The sequence below is a fragment of the Talpa occidentalis genome, unplaced genomic scaffold (genome assembly GCF_014898055.3).
Source record: "Talpa occidentalis isolate TD23 unplaced genomic scaffold, MPIMG_talOcc4v2.1 talOcc4.9, whole genome shotgun sequence".
Lineage (NCBI taxonomy): Eukaryota > Metazoa > Chordata > Mammalia > Eulipotyphla > Talpidae > Talpa > Talpa occidentalis.
This window is the reverse complement of record NW_023605305.1, coordinates 22,892,495-22,913,453: the sequence shown is the minus strand read 5'-3', so window position 1 is coordinate 22,913,453 and position 20,959 is coordinate 22,892,495. Positions and strand designations below refer to the sequence as shown.

The following is a 20,959-nucleotide window of genomic DNA, read 5'->3' as shown; positions in this document are numbered from 1 at the left end:
TTTTATGAACACAGTCTTATTCATGTATTCAAATCATGTACTCAGTTCCTGTTATAGCGGGCACTTGACAAATGATTTGACGAGCAAAAACATAAATCCCAATTCCTCCTCTTCCAGGTCATTTCTACTCTCCCCACAGCTCACAAAAGTGTCTTCAACTACTTAATAGCATTTTTGCAAGAACTGCTGAGAAATTCAGCAAAAAATCATCTGGATGAGAATATTCTAGGTAAGCAGCATCTTCCAGTGTCTCCTTCTCTGCCAACTGAGAAACTCATGATGAGAAATGTGATGGAGAGAAGTCCCAGATCCATTGCAGTAGAACTTAAATGTCAAGATCTGGGCAAAAGTTAATCTCAAATAGCTTTTTTAAAAATTATTTTGATTGAAGTTACTATGATTTACAACACTGTGCATGTTTCAGGAGTATAGGCTCACGCCTTTTCAAATATAGGTTTTTCAGACCACTCCTACCACCAAAGCACTAATAATCCTATACCGTAGTCCCTTAGGCCCCCATCCCACTTTGCTCCTTACTTCCTCCCCCTCTCCCAACCCTTAGCCTCTGTTCTATAGTCAGATTTTAAGGGTTTCTTTTAGTTTGACTCAAATAGTTTTTTTAAAGAAGAAAAGATTGCTTTGGGGCACCCCTCCCATTCTTAACAACTCAAGAATAAGTTGTACTTCTTGTGCTGAGTCATTTGTTTTCTGTGTTATTCATGCAGCTAGCATATTTGGCAGCTTACTGCTTCGAAGCCCAGCTGGTCACCAAAAGCTTGAAATGGCAGAGAAGAAGAAGGCACAAGAATTTATTCACCAGTACCTCTGCAACTCACCCTGAGCCTCTTTAGCTCCTCTCCTACTTTTTCTGAGGTAGCCAATTTCCAGTCCCACCTGTTTGAGCTCCATAGCTGCCTTAAAAGGATATGGGCCTCAGGGAGCAAGAGTGGCAGCTACCTGTTTCTTGAGCCCTCCCTGCCACAACAGCCACCACACTCAGAGCTACTATGAGTTGTGAAGGCTGGCGGGGAGACCCACCACCATAAAACTGACATTCAATGTTCAACTTTAGTTATTTAACACAGATAGAGCCTTTTTTTCATTTTAAGAATGTTTAAATAACTACTTGTGCTCTCGCAACCTGCCTCTAGGGCACAATGAGTGCCTTCCCTGTTGCCAGGGCGAGCTCCCCATGGTCAGATATTTGAACACACTTTGGAGTCCTGAAGGGAGAATGAGTTGGACAGCAAGAATGCAAGTGGAAGCTGCTGGATAAACAAACCACAGTCACTCCAGATGCTTCTAGTTCTCTGTGTGAGGACCTCTGTGTATGCAGACACAAACCCTACCAAACCCTACCCCCCTTCCCACACAGATGTGGCTCAACAACTTTGGGGCTAGTCACACAGCCTCTGAGGGCACTACAGTGGCTTGAAAATGAAAACTCTGAAGAAATGGATGTGCCAGTGAAACAAGTGGGATTTTCCGGGCCAGCAAATCCTTCAAACTGTATATGATGCATTCCCTCTCTTGTAATTGTAATATATTTTAACGATAAATGTATTTTTAACAGTGATGGTTTGTATGTTTTTTCCCTCTTAAGAGATAGCAGTACTCAGTAGCAAGACCTTTGTAACTTAAGCCACAGAGGCCAAAGAGGCATTTGCCTGGCAGCGGTGGGTAGCAGTCATCGTTCATATTCTTCAAGGGAGAGAGATGACCCAGGCATGGCCCCTTCCTCCTGACCCCTGATCTAGTCTGAGGGGAGGTGTGCTGGGCTTGAGACTTCCAGAAAAGGGGTTTTAGGGGCAAACGGGCAGTGACTTCTGGGAGGTTCTAAGAGATTTTCCAGGCATTTAGAGAACACGGGAGCAGAACGAAGACACGTGGAGTCGATTCGTGGACACCGGACTCGACTACTGGGCTGCGTGAACGCGAATTAGATTCGGCCCCGCGGGCTGCCGGGGAGAACGGTAGAGAGAGGGAGCGGCCGGCAGGTGGCGTCGGCCGGCCCGGGCGCCGGTCCCGGGGAAGCGGGCAACCTTCGGCCGTGGAAAAAGTTGGGAGCGACAGCCGGGGCGCGACTGCGTGGAGAAGGGACTGGGCGGCGCAGGGCACCGGGTGGGCTGCAAGAGGCGGCGGCGACCGCTGGCTGAGCTTGGAACAGTCCCCAGTTCTGCTCTGTGGGTCCACCCCCACCTCGCGAGCCCCCGGCCGGCGTTGACTCCGACAGCGGGGAGGGGAGGCTGGGGCCGCCGGGACAGCCCCGCGAATGTCACGCCCCGGCTCTCCCCGCGCGGGCCGCGCCGGGCTCGCCGTGGTCCTGCCCACGGCAGTTGTGGCTGCGGGGCGCGGGCGGCCAGCGCAGGCCGGACCGGGTCACCTGGGATAAGGGCTCGGGGTTCGAACCCGGTGCCGCGGGAGCGACGCCCGGACTGCGCAGCGGGCGGACGCGAGGGCGCTCCCCAGCCGCGGGCCGCCCCGCGCCGGGTGTCCCGGGAGCCCCGCCCTGCCCCTCGCGATCGCCAATTGGAGGCGCGCACCCGCCGCCTCGACCAATCAGGAGCGCCAGGGGAGGCGGGGCGGGCATCGCCCCTTTCCTCCGGAAAGCGGAAGCGGAAGTGACGTTCGGGGAAGGTGGGGGCAATCATGGTGCCGCTGGGGAGGGGAGAAGCTGCCGCTGCCGCCGTTGCCGGGAGCCGCGGAGGTAAAAGGCGAAACTAGACGCGGCCTGGGCTGGGGACTTCCCGGGGGGCGCGGGACTTAGGCTCCCTCTTGAAGCATTTCCTAGTAGAGACCCCAGGACGATCACCAGAGGGACCCCACCCCTCCTCCGTTTCCATGGGGATGGGTATCCAGCCCCCCTCCCCTGTTTCCATGGAGACCCGGACCCTGCCCCTCTGCGCCCGGCTTGGAGCCCCCCAGCTGTCTTCGGATTTTTCCGTTTAGCCCTTGGCTGGGGGCTATCCCAGGCAGGTTCCTTTACCCAGCCTTCTCTCAGGGGTGCCCCGTTTGTACTCGTTGGTCACCCTCAAACCTCCTGGTCTTGTTTGTTCCGGACAGTTGGTCTCTGCGTTGCCATCGATGGTGTCGGGGCAGCCCAGTGGGGCCCCCGTGGCGCTTATCTCTGCTCTCAGATGCGGCGAAATGTACATCTCCCGGGTTGCGTAAGCCAGAGCAAGGGGTCGGGCCGGTTCCTCCCGGATCTGATCCCTTGGCCTGTCTCTGATAACCACCCCTCTGTCTAGCTGCCCCACTAAGTAAAGGCACGCCTTCTAACCCCGGGCAGCAGAGGGAGATTAAAAAGTGCAAAGCCAGCCTGAAAACTAAAAGTGATGTGCCGATTATTTGAAATATCCTCTCTCTGACTGGCAGACCCGTGTTTGTAGAATCTGTGTGTTTGTAGGTAAAGGAAGAATCGCTATTCCAGAAAAAGAATGCTCCAAATTTGGTATTTCCCCCAAGAGAGTATTTCTTCCCAAGAGAGTTGTTCTGCAGGTTTTTCATTCATTTAACTGACATCTTTGAAGTCCTAATGGGTGTCAGTGCATTGTGCGTGGGGCAGTAGAAACAAAAATAAGAGTCATCACTCCCTCACCCCGGAAAGCACACTATACAAGCATAGATAGCTTCTAGTGGGCACCAGGTTGTTTTTGGAGATAATGAAGGATTTTCATTAGATATACTTGGTTAGGGATCGGCCCCTTTTACCCAGAGCTGAAACATCTGTCAAGGGAGGAGAGGACAAAGTCAAATTTATTTTCTCTATTAGTGTCATTGTGTTTTAACACACATTATCTCTTTTACTTTGAATAACAATTTTGAGGGAACGGGAATTACCAATCCCACTTTACACACAAGAAAAATGATGCCCAGAAAAATGGGTACCCAGTAAGTACTACTTACTCAAGTCGTAGGGGCAAAGCCAGGATTTGTAGATAGGTGACCCTTCCTCCAAAACCCTGCTCCTTCCAACATTAACTTGGGGAATATTTGAATGGGGGCTTCTTTACCTTCAGATTTATAGCAATTCAGCCTTGGAGAAGTTTTCCCTTTATCCCCCTTAAGCATTTTGACCAACCTTCTTGTTGTTTGTCAGAAAGGCACATTTGGGAGCTCTGTAAACTGCTACTCACTACCTCAGGTCTTTTTTTTTTTTTTTTTTTTTTTTTTTTTTGGTGGGACCCTCGGGGGAACCAACCGGCGATGCAGAGGCTGTGGGCAGCTTCGCAGCCCAGCCCTCAACTGCTGTGCCACCAGGGGAGACCCACTACTTCAGTTTTTTAAAAACACATTGCTTTTCCTTTAAAATGACTTAATGGTTTCAATGTTAAACTTATTTCCAAAGAGATGATTTTTTAATTTTCTTTGGTCTGCTCTAAAAATGAGAGGGGAAATGTGCCCTGTGGTTGCTTGAGGAGGTCCCTGGGTCCTGTGGTAGGGCTCTCACTCTGGCTTTGTTCTGTTGCAGACAGGTCATTACCTTTCCATTTCTCACAATTGGGCTGAACACGATTGAACCATGGGGGAACACAGTCCAGACGACAACATCATCTACTTTGAGGCAGAGGAAGATGAGCTGACCTCCGATGACAAGATGCTCAGGTTTGTGGATAAAAACGGACTGGTGCCTTCCTCATCTGGAACTGTTTATGATAGGACAACTGTTCTTATTGAGCAGGACCCAGGCACTTTGGAGGATGAAGATGATGATGGACAGTGTGGCGAACACTTGCCTTTTCTAGTAGGGGGTGAAGAGGGCTTTCACCTAATAGATCATGAAGCAATGTCCCAGGGTTATGTGCAACACATTATCTCACCAGACCAGATTCATTTAACAATAAACCCTGGTTCCACGCCCATGCCAAGAAATATCGAAGGTGCAACCCTTACTCTGCAGTCGGAATGTCCAGAAACGAAACGTAAAGAAGTAAGTAAAGCAGTGGGTGAGGGTGCATTGTGGCTTTGGGGAAAGTTTGTACTCACCTTTTGTTGGCAATTTATTGGGGTACAGGGAGTCCTTGTATCTGTGGTGGCTTTACTTGTTGACAGTATATGAGCTTTTTTTCTGCATGTGACTGCTTTCTGGAACTTTGGTTTGTGTGGCTACACTGAAATTTGGGGAAATATAATTTTTCAAATATTCCTCACCAAATGATAAAAAATAAACTGGAAGTTTCACTGAAGTAAATGCATGTTTCTCATGTGGAAATAACTAGATTCAGCTTACCCCTCTGTTTTGGAGATGAATGCTTGCTGGAATATGCTTTATCATGTTAGTGACTAGTTAGTGAATAATAAAGTTTACCTTTCTTTCATAAGAAATTCAAGCAAGAGATAGTGAACGAGAACAGGTTGTCTAAAATATGTTTTCATGCTTATATTTACCTAATGTGAGTAAAGTAATGTATCTCACAATACTTTGAAAACTGTAAAACATTGTACAGATTGTACAAGGAACTGATTTTGCGTCAGTTAGAGAAAATAAACCACTGATCATTGCAATGCCAGGGACTAAATGTAAGATAGGGTAATTTATTTAGCAATTTTTTTTCTTTTGCTGTAATTAAGGTGAAAGAGGAGGATCTTGTTATTCAAGGCAAATGGCTTTTCTTTTGCTAGTCTTAGGCACTCAGGGCTAGAAGGAGTCCTAGTGAGACCATCTTGTCCTACCTCCACCCCATGCAGGAATCTCTGTACAGCATCTCTGATATCAATTCGTCTGCCCTCTGTCTGAACACTCAGAATGATGAGATTACAGTGTTTCACAGCTCAGCCTAATACATTTGTTGGCCAGCTCTAATTGTTAGAAAGCTTTTACTTGTACAGAGCCAAAATCTGCCTTTCTACGGCCGTTGCCCAATGGTTCTAGTTCTGTTCTGTCTTCGTGAACAATAGCAAGAAACCTTCCCCCACAGGACAGCGCAAAGTCGTTTACAATGGGTTTCTTTTCATCTTGTATAAGCTAAACCACCTCTGTTTGTTTAAATATCCCTCTTATGACATCTCTCCCGAGTTTCTCATCAACTTGGTCACCTTTTCTGTGAATTCCAAAGTCCTCCTAAAATTCATATTTGAGCACAATTTCACAAATGTGAGTCACCTAGCACTGCATACTGTGTGTGACTCTTATCTCAGTTTGGACACTACTGTAATGATTGTATGGTCTTTATTTTATTAGCAATAGAAGCATACTGTTAGCTCATACTTGGAAGCCTCTAGAATAGTGGTTCTTAACTGGGGGCAATTTTGTCCCTCAGGAGACATTTGGTAATATCTGGAGACATTCTTGGGTGTCACACCAGGGAAATGCTACTGGAATTTAGATAGAGGCCAAAGATCCTTTTAAGCATTCTAAACTGTACAAGGTGGCCCCCTACTACAAAGAATTATCTGACCCAATATGTCAATTGACTGTGTTCCAGTAAAATTTTATTGACAAAACAGGCAGTGGGCCATATTTGACTGGCTGATTGTAGTGTTTTGACCCCTGGACTAGAACATAGGGAAGCAGAAGAAGATAAGCATGGAAAGATAATAGATCCAAACATGGAAGGCAGTGATGGCATGCTAAGGGTTTGGACTGGATTTACTCTGGAAATGATGGGAAATCAGTCAAAGTGCCTGAGCCAGGAAGTGATATGGTCCGAGTAACATTTTAGAAGGATTGCTCTGGTAGCAGTGATAGCTTGCTTGTTCACTTAGGAGAAAGTCATGGTTAAGGTTTTGGAGCATTTGAGTCAATGAAGGATTTCTGCCTTGTACAATGGGAAAGATACCAGAACTTTGTTGAGGTATAAGAGAACGTGGTATATTATTGGAGTTTGAAGAATGGGCCCTGAATTGGGCATGATTCGAAGGGTTCAGAATCCTTTTTTCTCAATGTGCTGAGTTTTTTCTGTGTGTTCTCCCCGAGGGGGCCACACAGAGGATTAGCATAGCTGCAAGTCTAGGTGGTGAGTTAAGTGGAGTCCTTGGTATAGGTACTGTATTTTTTTTAAAGATTTATTTATTTATGCACACCAGAACTGGGATGTAAGCCAGAGGTGTAGGGGGTGTATGTGTGAGAGAGGATTCACCAGAAACAGAGTGGGGAACAGAACAGGCAGACCGACTGAAATACACTGCTGAGGGGAGCAGCGGGTGAGACAGGAGAGGTCTGCTGTGCCATGTAGGTAGCTCCCTGGCCAGGGATTGAACTCATGCTGCAGTGGCTGCAGACAGCTTCATAGTGCTGAGACTTAGCCCCCTGCGCCACCAGGGAGGCCCGGGGATAGGTACTTTAACAAAGCATATTCACAGTGTTCTGTGCATACTGGGAAGAAAATGCTTGTCTCTGCTGCTGACCCCACTCTTTAGGATTGATGAAACCATGATAGGAATCAAAGAGACAGGACCAGGAGAAAGTTTGGTGGGGAGATTGATGAGGGTTGGCGTACTTGGAGAAAAGTAAAGTGAACAAGTTGAGAAGCCCATTGGAAATGTAGATATGAATGGTTTGGGATTAGGACTGTGAATTCACACAGGGGTAGAGTTGAAACTGTGGGCAGTTTCCTCAAGGGAGAAGTAAGTTGATCTGAGAATTTAAGTGTGAGAAAGAGAAAGCGGAACCAGAGGTCACGTAGTCAAAAAAATGGGTGGAATGCCGTGTTGTGGGAGCTGAAGGAAGAGAGTTTTGAGAAGTGTGATTATTTCTGTGTAAGCCTGCAGAGGGATTGAGGGACCGAAGAGCAGCCAATAGTTCTGCTCGCTATGCAGTTCACATCATGGGAAGACTCTGGAGTGCTGGGGGCTGAAGCCAGATTTCAGGTGATGAAGTGAGTGGGTCTTGAGGAAACAGGAGGCAGGAAGTGTCAGGTGTTTTTTTTTGTTTTTTTTTTTTTTTTAATAATGGCAGTTGGAGGAAGAAGAGTTATGAGGCAGTAGTAACCCAAGGGATCAATTTTTTTTTTTTTTGGTTCATTCTGTTTAAGAGAATCGAATCATTTTTTCAGCATAGAAAATCTGAACATGGCTTAGGACCTAAACTTTAGGACAGTCTCAGTTAATGATTACTATGTAAAAGTGTTTCAAAAGCAAATGTTTGGGAAACGTTAAGTTAAATCAAGACAGGCTTGTCTGTTACAGGTTTTTTCAGGCCTTTTGAAGTGCTAATTACTAAGAAATGCAAAATTTTGCAAATGTTTTGAAGTTGGGAAGCCATTTTTCAGGTCTCATTTCCAGGAATCAGTGTATTGTGGAACATGCCTTTTGGGAAATGCTGATCTAGACAGAAAAAGAGGAGATGGTAGGGAGGGAATGATGATGCTGTTACTGATATTAGCTGTCACTTTCCCACTTCATACTTCGTGCAAACCTCATTTGCCATTACTGTCTTCAGGTGATTGATAATCATGTTGTATGGGACAAGGTCAGGGGTATTGTGAGCACTTTGTTCACTGTCATGGATTTAGCTCACTGTGCTTTCCTTCCATCGCATTTTTACATTCTACCCATGAGACCTACATAGCAGATTCTTTAAACTCTTTTTGAAATCAGTAGGCATGGGGTTGGTTGGGGATTGAGGGAGAAGCAGCGGTGGCTTTCAGTTTTGAAAAATCTTAACTGAGGACCTCCCTGGTGGCACAGGGGTTAAAGACAGCGTTATTAAACCCATTTAATTGGGCTGAAGAGGCTAATGTTTGTGACTATTTGATAACACTCTTCATGTCTTTTTAACCCCCTCTGCTAACCATTCCTCACTACCTTTTTAAAATGTTTTTTCTCCATCCTCAGGTGTTACTCTTGAGAAATCAGATAGATCATTGGGGAACTAGTCCATGCTCTTGGCTTCCTAAGCAGCTTATTTTCTGAGTCAGGTTTTAGCCTGATTTTCCTGTTTACCCCTGATTGTTCCATTGTTTCCTATAGTATATGATTGGCTTAGCTGTTTGCTTTTCTCCCCTCATACTCAACTTGCGCAAAAATAAACCAACTCAAACCTTGCCGTAGAGACTGTCTCTCCCACAGAGCCACTGGTCATTCTGTCTCTAATTTCACATGTCTTATTCTCATACTTGCTATTTTACTACTTTCTCTACCTATTGATTTGCTGACTTTGAGAAATTTCCATCAAAATATTGTCATTCTGCTCAAGGCCCACATTCTCATGGGTGGCTCCTTTAAGGTCTGCCTACTCCAGGTTTCCAGGCAGCTGTGCTTCCTTCAGTTGCCTCATGCAGTCCATGCTTTCCCAGACTTTTTTGCGTCTGTGACCTGCTTGAGAACCTGCCAGGACTGACTAGTTGCCTCTTCATCCGCCTCTGTCTGAACCTGATTTGTGAATGCAGTGTACCCACCCCCACTGGCCCCAAGGCTAACTGACCTTGCCACTTTTTAGCTGAAAGGTTGGCCCAGAAGTAAACGAAACCCAGGAACCATATATCTAACCTGTTTTTCATCATGCACCAAAATATTCCAGAGCATCAGCTAGAGAAGAGTATCTTTTCCTGCCAGAAGTGCAGTTACAGTTACGCTTTGTGAATTAGGCTGCAGCTGTATTGGTCAGTGATACTTTTGGGGGAGTTTTTTTTTTAGTGTAACAAAATTTAAGTGTCAGTGCTTGCTTCAGCACCACATGTTCTGAAGCTGGAAAGATACAGAGGAGATTAGCATGGCCCCTGCGCTAGGGTGACACACACATCCGTGAAGCGTTCCATATTTAGGAAAAAAATTTAAGTATGAGAATAAGGGGAAATTTGACACAGCGTTTCATAACCTTTGTGCCATGGGTCCTTTACTTTGAGAAACCCAGTTCCCATCTTCTCTCTCTCTCTCATCTTCAGTCAGTTCCTCAGGCAGTGGAATGAGCCAGTCAGGCCAAGATGTGTCTGCTCTCCCAGAGGGGAGTTGCCCACTTTAGTCCTTGCACGCTGTGCTTTTATTTTTTTCACAGGTTCCCTTCTGAGCTCCCACAGAATTGCCATTCAGACTGAAGACAGACTGTTTCTGCTTGAGATTCTGGTGTTAAGGAGCCTTTCATTCTTTCCACAAGTTTTTGCTTATGGAGTATCTACTTTTGTCAAATATCAGGAAGGACAAAAAACAGCCCTGCCCTGAGGGGCCTGGTGTTTAGTAGGGAGACTGCTGGTGGCTGTGTGTGCAGGCTTCTGTAGGAATCCAGGCCTGGAAGCATATTCCATTTTCCAGCAGATGAAACCATGTGAACACTGTCCCCTCATACCTGCGTGTGTCGCCTCCCTCGTCACAGTCCGTACCGAGCCTGCTGGCCTGAAAAAGGGATGCAGTGGGTTTTATGTACATCCTCACTTTCCACCCTGGTGCTGCAGGAGTAACATGTCTCAGATTTTTGTTGTATAGAGGCTATACCTGTTGTGATTGTTGAAATTTGTTAGTTTGTAGGCCATTGGGGAAAGAGCCCAAATTTTAGTTGTTTTTTGACATTTAAATCAAGCTTATTCTTATTGTTTCTTCTGGGATGTGGAAAGGGATAATTTAGACCTAGGTTCCATCTTTGTTTTGGGATACACTATATGGCCTTGGGCAAGCTGCTCCATTTCCTCTTTTGAAAAACTGAAATATAAATATCCCATTGCATTTTATGAAGATTACATGAGATTTATTCATATATAAATATGCAACAGTGTATGCATGTAACTTTTAGCATAATGTTTGGCACATCCTGGTTATTCAGGGAATGTTCATTTACTTTCTCTTCCTTATGGGCCCACATGGTTCTTGAACAAGGTGTGGAAGGAATCTCCAGTTCAAGAAGAAACTAAAATGATCTTCATTAGGAACTCTCTTTGGGAAGCATTTTTCTTCTTAAAACAAGGTTATAAATTGTGTTTGGGTTCCGGAATAGCCTAGAGAATTCCTGGTAACCCTGAATTGGTTGAGTTGTTGATTTAATTCTGCTTTGAAATGTGAACCATCATTTATACCCATGTTTTGAGATGAGAACATGTTTGTAGTCCTATTGCCAGGGGTTCTGTGAACCCTAGCCCTTGCCATGGGTAATCGTCTGCTCTCTTAATTGGCACCCCTTAACTGAAAGTTATTGATACGTTCAGGGTGGGCACCAGGCAAAGCTGAGGTTTGGAAATGTACAACTAGCAAGTGGTAGAACTGACGCTTGAACTGTCTGCCAAAGCATGTTTTTCCATCATAACACATCACTTTCACAAAGAAGGGGGAGAATCAGACACACAGACTTGTGAGTTGTGAAAAGGGCTGAGAAATGAGGGGCAGCAGGATGCGGTCTACTGTGGGGGTGGCCATGGGAGGCCTGTTGAAGAATTGAGGTCAATTCAGAGCTCTTAATAGTGCTACTTGGAACTCTTTGGTTGTGCATTCTGGACATGAGAAGTGAGAAATGAGATCAGTGCCAGCACAGGCAGAGAACTGGTGTCGGGCGGTGGGAAGGTTTGGAAGGAAAGGCACGTTCCTAGTGATGGGGCGGGATATGGCGCTTCCTACAGCCGTAGCAGTCCTGCCAATCACTTGTTTGTAAGAATGTTTATATGCTAAGTGCTGAGAATCAGAGACTCTTGATTGAGCAGGAGGCTGTTAATGTGTGCAGAATCCAGACCTCTCAATCTCATTGCTTTTTCCTCCAGCATAAATCCAGCCTTTTTTCGTACCTGATATTTTTAAGCTTTTGTCTTGTGGAGTTCCAGTATTTCATTTTCTCATTTTTGCTTATCTCATTACCTTTTCTTGTCTGATTCTGTTGATTTAACAGGGAAATTATCTTGGTTAAGTATTTCTCTTATAAATTATCACCAGTTCTCTGAATCCTCAGCTTCCTGCCCAGCACTAACATTAGACCCCATCCTCAGTGACATCTGCTCCCTCTGTGCTCCTGAAGTTGGGCCACATGGGAACATTACAGTGACCATTAATTCTTAAGCTCTCTTGGAGACAGGTTTTCTTTATTAGCCAAGGAAATCTTCAGTGACATTATATTTGTATTATAGACACACTCATTTCAGTAGGCAAATTAATTATGTGTCCCCTCTCTCTCAAGTTCTTTAAATTCAGCCTGGGCATTTATCTTCGAGAAGTCTTTCCTACTCATCCCCAAGTTTGCTTTTTCTCTGTTATAAATCCTTAGCAATAAACTTCTAATACTATACTTTCTTGTTTGTGTATTAGTTTGAATCTCCTCTTGACTTTGAGCTCCTTGCAAGTGAGAGCTGTTTTTGTGGGGGTTTTTTTGTTTGTTTGTTTGTTTGTTTTTGTATTCGTAGCACCTGGGACCCTATCATTCAAGTTTTTGAATCCATGCGTGATATTCTTTAATTATATTTAAATGTACCAAATGTTGCAATACCACTTCTATGTGATCATGAAAACTTGTGTGTTTTTTGCAACTTCCTGTTCTGCTCTAGTTTGAAGAGGTTGTTTTCCCTTTTTGTGAAATTTGGTGTTATCAAAAAATAACTCTGAAAAAACACAAAATAGTGACGGCTGTTTGCTGCTTCCCTCCAGATGGGATTATTCTTTTATTCAGCATATTAGGAGGGGGAAAAGTTATTTGCTTTGACTGTCAGCTGTCTCTCCCACCTTTAAATACAAATTCCTTCCTCAGTCAAATTCTCTCCTCACTTTCTCCCCATCTCTCTTCTCAGCCAGTTTTTGAAAGAGCTCTGTCCATTGTCTCCAGCTCCTCACCTTTGCCTGACTTCTCAGCCTGTTACATTCTGGTATCTGCTCCTACCTTTCCAGGAGAGCTGGTGCTGCCAGGGCAGTCGTGACCTTGTGAGTTGGTTAAATCCAAGAAATGTTTTCTCAGTCATCTCTGCCACAATGGACCTAGATGACCATCCTCCTTGAAATTCTGTTCCTTTGTCACTTGTCACCTGTAGTGCTTATCATTCCTTTCCTTACTTAAGTCTCACTGATTGTTTTCTTTGTTTATTCCTTCATTTTTTAAATTTAGCAAATATGAGTTGACTGCTGTTTCTTCACAAGGCTAGTCCCTGAACAAGACAGATATGGCCCCTGCTCTTGTGAAATATGTAGTCCAACTGGGGAGTAGCCATTAGTTCATTAAATTCAACAAATATGTATTTAGTGCCTGTTGTTTCCAGCCACTGCTGTGCCTAGCAACTAAATAGATAATGAGGTAAATTGTTTAATTATGTTATTGTTTAATCTTAGTTGCATCGGGCCTCCCCGGTGGCGCAGCGGTTGAGCGCTGGGTTGCGAAGCTGCCCGCGGCCTCTGCGGCACCGGTTCAATCCCCGGCTGCTCCCCGGCCACCGGAGGAGGGTCCCACATGGCGCGCAGACCTCTCCTGCCGCCCGCTGCTACCCTCAGCAGTGTACTTTGGTCCTTCTGCCTGCTCTGCTCCCCGCTCTGGCTCTGGTGAATTCTCTCACCCTCCCGCGCTTCTGACTGTACCCAGCGCATGTATAAACAAAACAAACAAATAAAATAAATAAAAACATGCCTCTATAAAAAAAAAAAAAAAAAAAAAAATCTTAGTTGCATTATGTACTTTAAAGAAATACAGAGAGTTAGGAGAGCATAATAAAGATACCTGTTAAGTTTGGGGTGGGGCTAGTTTGGGGCGGGCTGGGGTTCCTTGTGGAACTCTTCTCTGTGTTCCATGAAGAAGGAACACAAAATAGAAGCTTACATTGACCGAGTAAAAAAACTTGAATGGGAGTAGGGATTGGCAGGGCAGGGAGACAGGGAGGGGTAGTTAATTATTGATTATGCTGTTACTTATAAAGTGATCTACTGCTGTAGTGTCTTAAGAATGGAATTCTGCTCTTATCTTTCACCATTGTTGTAAACCCTGTGGTTGAGACATGCACATTCCTTATTGCAGCATTCACAGTTATGGTTCTCCTTCCTGGTCAGTAATTGTTTTGAAATCTCCTCTGGCAGCACCAGAAAGGTTCCAGTCTCGATGGGGAATCACTGTATATACAGAAGAAGATAATTCAGAATATAAGCCAAGTGTCAAATCAGTTAGACGTTACTGGAATTCACAGAAGGGTGCTATCATGTAGATATGGAGTGACTGTGGGGAGCCTTGGAGGTAGTGAGGCTTGCACTGAAGAGAGAGACTCAGAAAAGCAGAGAAGGAAGGAAGCAGACATTTCCAGTAGGGCGAAAGGAGCAGGCGAAGGCAGGCAAATGGGATTCTGCCTTGCAGGCAGGGAAGGGTGCGCTGTTGCCTATCGGCCAAGGTCAAACCTACTCTCTGATTGGTTCCAGAGTAAAAAGGAAGATGGGAGAGGACCTGGAAAGGACCTTGCTATCAGCCTAAGGAATTGGGACTTCCATCATTTGAGCAGAAAGCTGGCATGTAGAGAATTTTTTTAAAAATCTGGCAGTGTTTGGTTTCCAAACTAGGCCCCGAGACATGAGAGTGCCTGGACTAGTGGCTCACTAATTCAGTCCCACACAGGCTTACGGAACACCTCCCGTGTGGTGGTGGGAAGGCCGGGGGATGTGTGGGAGAGCACTTGCTTAAGGAACCTAAAGGCTTGTGCAAGGGCATATGGGGACTGGACCTGTGAGTGGAGCGGGAGGGGCAGGGGTTGGGAGGGTGGGGTCACAGGCTGCAGGAGTCAGGGCTCCATAGAACAGTTACTGTATTCAAGCTTTACACTAATTATTCCTAATCCCTCCACCAGCACTAAAAAGATACATTTTGTTTCCTCATGTTAACAAATAAGGAAGTTGATACTTAGTGAGTTTAAGTAATTTTCCTAAGGTTACACAGTACATGCAGAGTTGGCAGGGCGCCTGAGCCTGCTTTAGGGTACAGGCAAGTGTGTACCAGGGACTGGTGCCATAGACTTTCTCTTTTGCTAGTAGACTGTCTACTAGGCTTGTCCACCTGGAAGTCCTGGCATGGCCTCCTCACTGCAACTCAGAATCTGTGCCCCCCACCCCCACCCCCTCTCCAGCCCAAGACTGGTAGTGTGACCATCTGTTTAGTCACTCAGGCCATAATCTTGGGGGTTGACCTTGATGTCACTTCTCTCTCCTCCCTCACCCTCCTCAGCACCCAGTAGTCACTTCAGCCAGTCAGCTGCTGCTTTCAGTTTCTCTGGAATTGATCCTTCTTCGTGCTCACTGTCACTTCCCTAGTTAGAATTCTTTTTACCTCTTTCCTGAACTGTTGTCTTTCTCCTCTAAATCTTTGTCCTTTCTTCTTCTCTCGTATACTCCTACAATCCATTGTCCACAAGGCTACCAGAATGATCTCTCAACAACCCAAGATCCAACTGTTTTGCTATCTTGGTTAAAAGATAGCAAAGCTCTACTCTAGAACTTAACAAGGAGGCCTTGCCTTATTTTTCTAGACAAGTATTTTGTGGTTCACCGTGCCAGCACTCATTCCTCTCTCCACACAGCTCCCAAGGTATTCTCTTTCTGGAAGGTCCTGTCCTCCTGGTTTGTCCAAGGAACACCATTTCAATTTATTCCTAAAACAGACAAGGGAGCAGGCAAAAAATCACCCTCAGTTTAGAGGACCTTCACTGTCCAGGCTTTCTGAGTGGGGCTGGGTATTCTCTTTCGTTATTGCCACCAGGCACCTGGGGGTGTGTCGGGTGTGGGCTCAGCACAGCACATAATAATTTGTATATCTGCCTCCTTAAAATTGGCACCCCTTAAGCGCAGAGGTTTTTATCTTCAGTTTTAAATCTGTGGTATCTAGTTGGTTACATGTTCATAGTAGCTCAGTAACTGCTGAATGAATAACACAAGTGTAGTTAAGCAGTTGAATAGAATGCATTGAAACTTTGGAGAAAGCTCAGAATTACGGAATGAAGATGTTTACTAAAGAATCAACATCAAATAATTGACAGTGTTTTCACAAATGTTTGGTCTCATTTTGTTCTGCTTGAAAGCACTGTGAGACAGGCAGGGCAGGTGTTAATATTCTCATTTTAGAAGTGAAGACCGTGAAGTGCAGAGAAGTAAAATGACTTGCTCAGGGTCTTAAACATACAGCCTGAATTCTGTCTTCTCCAGCCAAGTTTTATCTTTTTTTTTTTTTTACTGTTTTGCATTTTTTTACTTTGTGTTTTTTTTTTTTGGTTGTTGTTGTTTCTATTTTGCTTCCTCTTGCTCTTTCTTCCACATTTTAAATCAAGATATAATTCATGAACCATAAAATTCACCATTTTAATGTGTAGAATTCAAGTGGGTTTTAGTGTATTTACAAAGTTGCGCCACCACCACTGGTATCTAATTCCAGAACATTTCATCCTCCAAAAAGAAACTCTGTACCCGTTAGCGGTCCCTCCCCTTCCTTCCTCCTCCAGCCTCTGGCAATCACTGATCTACTTTTTGTCTCTATGGATTTGCCTGTTCTGGACATTTCATATAAATAGAATCTTACAATGTATGACCTTTTGTGTCTAGTTTCTTTCTTTCTCCTAACATAGTGTTTTTGGAGTTCACCCATGTTGTGGCATGGCGCAGTGCTTGCTATGGCTGAGTAGTATTCCCTTGTATGTATTTACCTTCTTTTGTTTTTCCGTTTACCAGTTGGTAGAGATTTGGGTTGTTTCCACTTTTTGGTTATAATGCTGCTGTGACATTTGTATATAAGATTTTGCATACAATATTTAAGTGTTCTTGGGGTAGTTCTCTAGTTACTTGGGAGTAGAATTACTGGGTTATATGGTCACTCTGTGTTTAACTTTTTGAGGAACTGTTTTCCGCAAGGGTTACACTATTTTACTTCCCCATCAGCAAGTCTGAGGGGTGCTCATTTCTTCACATCCTTACCAATACTTGTTATTACCAGATTAAAAAAAGAAATTATAGCCACCATCATGGCTAAGTATAGTCTAATGCTACTTCCTCTGCTCCCATGTAACTGTGGGGAAAGTTTGTGAGATGAAAGAGTTGTGGGACAAACCTACCTGTGGAAGTTACGGTGAAAGAGTGGCTCAGAGAAGGAAGAGAGCCCCATTGAAATACTGTGCTGTGAAGGACACATTTTGACAAGGAGAGGGCATCATCAGTGAGATATTTGTGTAAATAGTGAAGAAAAGTAGCGACGATATACATGATACATTATTTTCATCTGGTAGACCTGAAAAAATGTGGTGAAATCTATGCCAGGGAAATATTTCTTGATGATGAAGTATGAAAACTTCAGGAGGTTTTAGACTCACGTGGGTCAGGTCCAGTCAAGATGTAGCCATCAAGCCTTAAAAGAAGTCAAGATTTTGTTTGAACATAGGAAACTAACAGAGTATTCCTTCATTAGAGGACAGATGTGACGGGATCTGAAAACCCTTCCTTATAATCATTTAGCACATTCACCTACTTGCAAACTTGTCTCTTCCCCATTACTTACCTTTGCTTGTCCGGGTGTGGTTTGCTCATGGAGAAGATTTCCCATTTTGTTGTTACAGGCTGGTTTTGATGTTTATGATAGATTCGAATATGAGTCATCCACATGTCCTGGGAGCCAGGCTCCAGAGGGAGTTGGGCCTGGGTAGCTCTTTTGTCCAATTGACGAGGTGTCCTCTCTCTGCCAGGTAAAGCGGTACCAGTGCACCTTTGAGGGCTGTCCCCGCACCTACAGCACAGCAGGCAACCTGCGCACCCACCAGAAGACTCACCGAGGAGAATATACCTTTGTCTGTAACCAGGAGGGCTGCGGCAAGGCCTTCCTCACCTCCTACAGCCTCAGGATCCACGTGCGAGTGCACACGAAGGAGAAGCCATTTGAGTGTGACGTGCAGGGCTGCGAGAAGGCCTTCAACACGCTGTACAGGTCGGCCTCTCCTAGCCTCGCACCCTCACTTTGTCACGCTCTCTCTGAACACAGTCCAGTGGCCACTTTTGGGGCTATAGAGAGCACAGCTGTATTCAGTTGTTTAAAATTCATCAGAGGAACTTGTTACTTAATGATTGGCATGTATTGCTTGGTTAAAAGTGACAATACACTTTTTTTAAGATTTATTTTTATTGGGCCTCCCCAGTGGCGCAGCGGTTGAGCGCTGGGCTGCGAAGCTGCCCGCAGCCTCTGCAGCGCCGGTTCGATCCCTGGCTGCAGGTCAGGGGTCCCACATGGCGCGCAGACCTCTCTTGCCGCCCACTGCTCCCCTCAGCAGTGTACTTCGGTCCTTCTGCCTGTTCTGCTCCCCGCTCTGGCTCTGGTGCATTCTCTCACCCTCCTGCGCTTCTGACTGTACCCAGTGCTTGTATAAATAAATAAATAAATCTTTTTAAAAAAAAAAAAGATTTATTTTTATTTATACAAGAACTAGGGTACTGGCCAGAGGCGCGGGAGGGTGAGAGGATTCACCAGAAACAGAGTGGGGAGCAGAACAGGCAGACTGACCGAAAACACTGCTGAGGGGAGCAGCGGGTGAGGCAGGAGAGGTCTGCCACACCATGTGGGTATTTCCCTGGCCAGCCAGGAATCTAACCCACACTGCAGAGGCTGCGGACAGCTTCACGGTACCATGTTCAACCTGCTGTACTGCCGGGGAGGCCCAACAATACATTTTTTTATTTTTTGTTTTGTTCTGAGTAGAACTGGGGTGTAGGCCAGAGGTGCGGCGGGGGGTGGGGAGGTGAGAGGATTCACCAGTGACAGAATGGGGAGCAGAATAGGCAGATCTACTGAGATACACTGCTGAGGGGAGCAATAGATGAGACAGGAGAGGTCTGCTCACCATATGTGGGTCAACTTGATGGCCAGGGATTGAACTCAGACCGTAGAAGTGATAGCGCTGAGATTTAACCCCTAGGAGGCCCTAGGGAAGCCACCAGGGAGGCCCACATATCAGTTTAGATTTGTATCTCCTGGAGTGACAGTCTTCCCTGGGGATTTTAGTATTTGACATAGAGTAATGTCTCCCCTTGGCTCAGGATCTCAGTACTAAGTTTTCTGTTATTTTCTTTTCTACCTCACCTTGGTGGTAATGTTTTGCTGTCTTGAGAAGTAGGGAGTGGCGTCACTCATTAGGCATTTCTCTTCTCTACTGTTTATGTCAGGAGACTTATATTAGTCAAATTTAATATATGTAACAATAACTCTTACTGTGTGTTCTGAGCTAAGCCTCACAGCAGCAGATAAGTAAAACTGAAACACAGAGGGATTTTGTAACTGGCTCTGGGTTTCTCCCAGCAGGGGGATAGGTGACACTGGGCTATGAGACCCAGGCAGTCTGGCTCCAGAGTCACACTCATGCCACTGTGCTGTCTGCTTCTCTGAATTTCTCTTTCAGCAAAAAATTTTGGATACTAATATATAATGGATATAGAATTCTTTTTTCTTTTTTTTTTTTTAAATGTTCTTTGTTATTATTTTATTTATTTATTTATTTACTTACTTATACAAGCGCTGGGTACAGTCAGAAGCGCGGGAGGGCGAGAGGATTCACCAGAGCCAGAGCGGGGAGCAGAGCAGGCAGAAGGACCGAAGCACACTGCTGAGGGGAGCAGCGGGCGGCAGGAGAGGTCTGCGCGCCATGTGGGACCCTCCTCCGGTGGCCGGGGAGCAGCCGGGGATCGAACCGGCGCTGCAGAGGCTGCGGGCAGCCTCGCAACCCAGCGCTCAACCGCTGCGCCACCAGGGGAGGCCCTGGATATAGAATTCTTAAGCACTTGATCCTGAAGTACATTAAGCTGATGTGGGAAGACTCTGTAGCACATTATGACAAAGAGAATTTCTCTGGGGTATCTTGTAGGCTGAAAGCACATCAGAGGCTTCACACAGGGAAAACGTTTAACTGTGAATCTCAAGGCTGCAGCAAGTACTTCACCACGCTCAGTGATCTGAGGAAGCACATTCGAACCCATACAGGAGAAAAGCCATTTCGGTAGGTCTTACCATTTTCTGTTTGTCATTGACCAGGTTTTAGCTAGGTATCTTGATGTACTCTAACACTGTTGATCATGGATAGAAAATTCCACTCACTAGTTCTTTGGCAGTGTGAATGTTCCCCAAGAGAGCTAGAATCAACTACTGCAGATCTGAGGAGTGGCAGTGGATTCCAAGAGCATCCTTACTCTGTGGATGGTGACCTTTCTGCTTCACTTGTGTCAAGTTTTTTTTTTTTTTTAAAGATTTATTTATTATGCATACAATAATTGGGGTACAGGCCAGAAGTGTGGAGGGTAAGCGTATTCATCAGAGACAGAGTGGGGAGCAGAACAGGCAGATCGACTGAAATACACTGCTAAGGGGAGCAGCAGGCAAGGCAGGAGAGGTCTGCTGCGCCATGTGGGTAGCTCCCTGGCCAGCCGGGGATTGAACTTGTGCTGCAGTGGCTGCAGATAGCTTCATAGTGCTCCGTCTTTAACCCCTTGCACCACCAGGAAGGCCCATTTTAAGCATTTTTAAGAAGCATTTGTCAAGACTCACTTATGTGGTTGGTACCTTTGTCACAGGCTCTCCTCTTGAGAATCTTAGTCTGTGGGAAAAGAAGCACAAGTAACCAGGCAATATCTGAGACTGAGGGGACCGCAGGCAGGATACCTGCCTACCAATCCAGATGGAGTCGGGAGGAGGAAGCAAGAGGGAAAATGCGGGCTAGGAATGCCTACATTAGTGATGTAGATATTTTATTTTGTTACTTCTCTAGTTGTTTCTTTGTAATAGCTTATGTATGTGCATATCAGCATGTAAGGAACATCCATTTTTACTGTTATCTACCTCAGTTTATGTATTTTTATAAACATGTTGAATGAAGGATTTGTATCGTTTGCTTTCTTCTCTGCTCATAGCATATAGCATTGTTCTGGGCATTCAGTAGGTATTCAGAAGCAACTTTGGGATGATTATATGACATTTTAAATGAGATAATCAGTTGTAAGGATTTCCCCCTAATATAATATAGATGTGTTACTGAAAATTGCCCACAGTTAGCTATGCCTTTCAATTTTGGCAGGAGATGTTGCTGTTATGTTGATGGCAATAAAGAATGCTATCTCCTCCTTCTCATCTCCTCATGAGGGT

The 20,959-nt window shown here is 45.2% G+C and overlaps 2 protein-coding genes and 1 non-coding gene across 8 annotated transcripts in view; all 3 read left to right on the top strand.

Annotated features, from left to right (window-relative positions):
* Positions 1-1,570, top strand: part of INPP5B (inositol polyphosphate-5-phosphatase B) — a 50,842-nt gene extending 49,272 nt beyond the window's left edge. For all 5 annotated transcript variants that reach the window (XM_054690948.1, XM_054690947.1, XM_054690946.1 and 2 more), the window contains 2 exons: positions 118-229; positions 726-1,570. In XM_054690948.1, the coding sequence (XP_054546923.1) occupies positions 118-229; positions 726-841 (228 nt within the window). In that variant the 3' untranslated portion in view covers positions 842-1,570. The remainder of the gene's footprint in view (positions 1-117; positions 230-725) is intronic.
* Positions 1,571-2,632: 1,062 nt separating this feature from the next.
* The window catches only part of MTF1 (metal regulatory transcription factor 1), a 38,875-nt gene continuing 20,548 nt past the window's right edge, over positions 2,633-20,959 (top strand). For both annotated transcript variants that reach the window (XM_037498611.2, XM_037498610.2), the window contains exons 1-4: positions 2,633-2,707; positions 4,472-4,930; positions 17,526-17,764; positions 19,689-19,820. In XM_037498611.2, coding sequence (XP_037354508.1) covers positions 4,523-4,930; positions 17,526-17,764; positions 19,689-19,820 — 779 coding nt within the window. In that variant the 5' untranslated portion in view covers positions 2,633-2,707; positions 4,472-4,522. The remainder of the gene's footprint in view (positions 2,708-4,471; positions 4,931-17,525; positions 17,765-19,688; positions 19,821-20,959) is intronic.
* On the top strand, positions 9,598-9,704 carry LOC119237417 (U6 spliceosomal RNA). Its single transcript, XR_005123341.1, has one exon. It is a non-coding gene; the product is annotated as a U6 spliceosomal RNA (small nuclear RNA).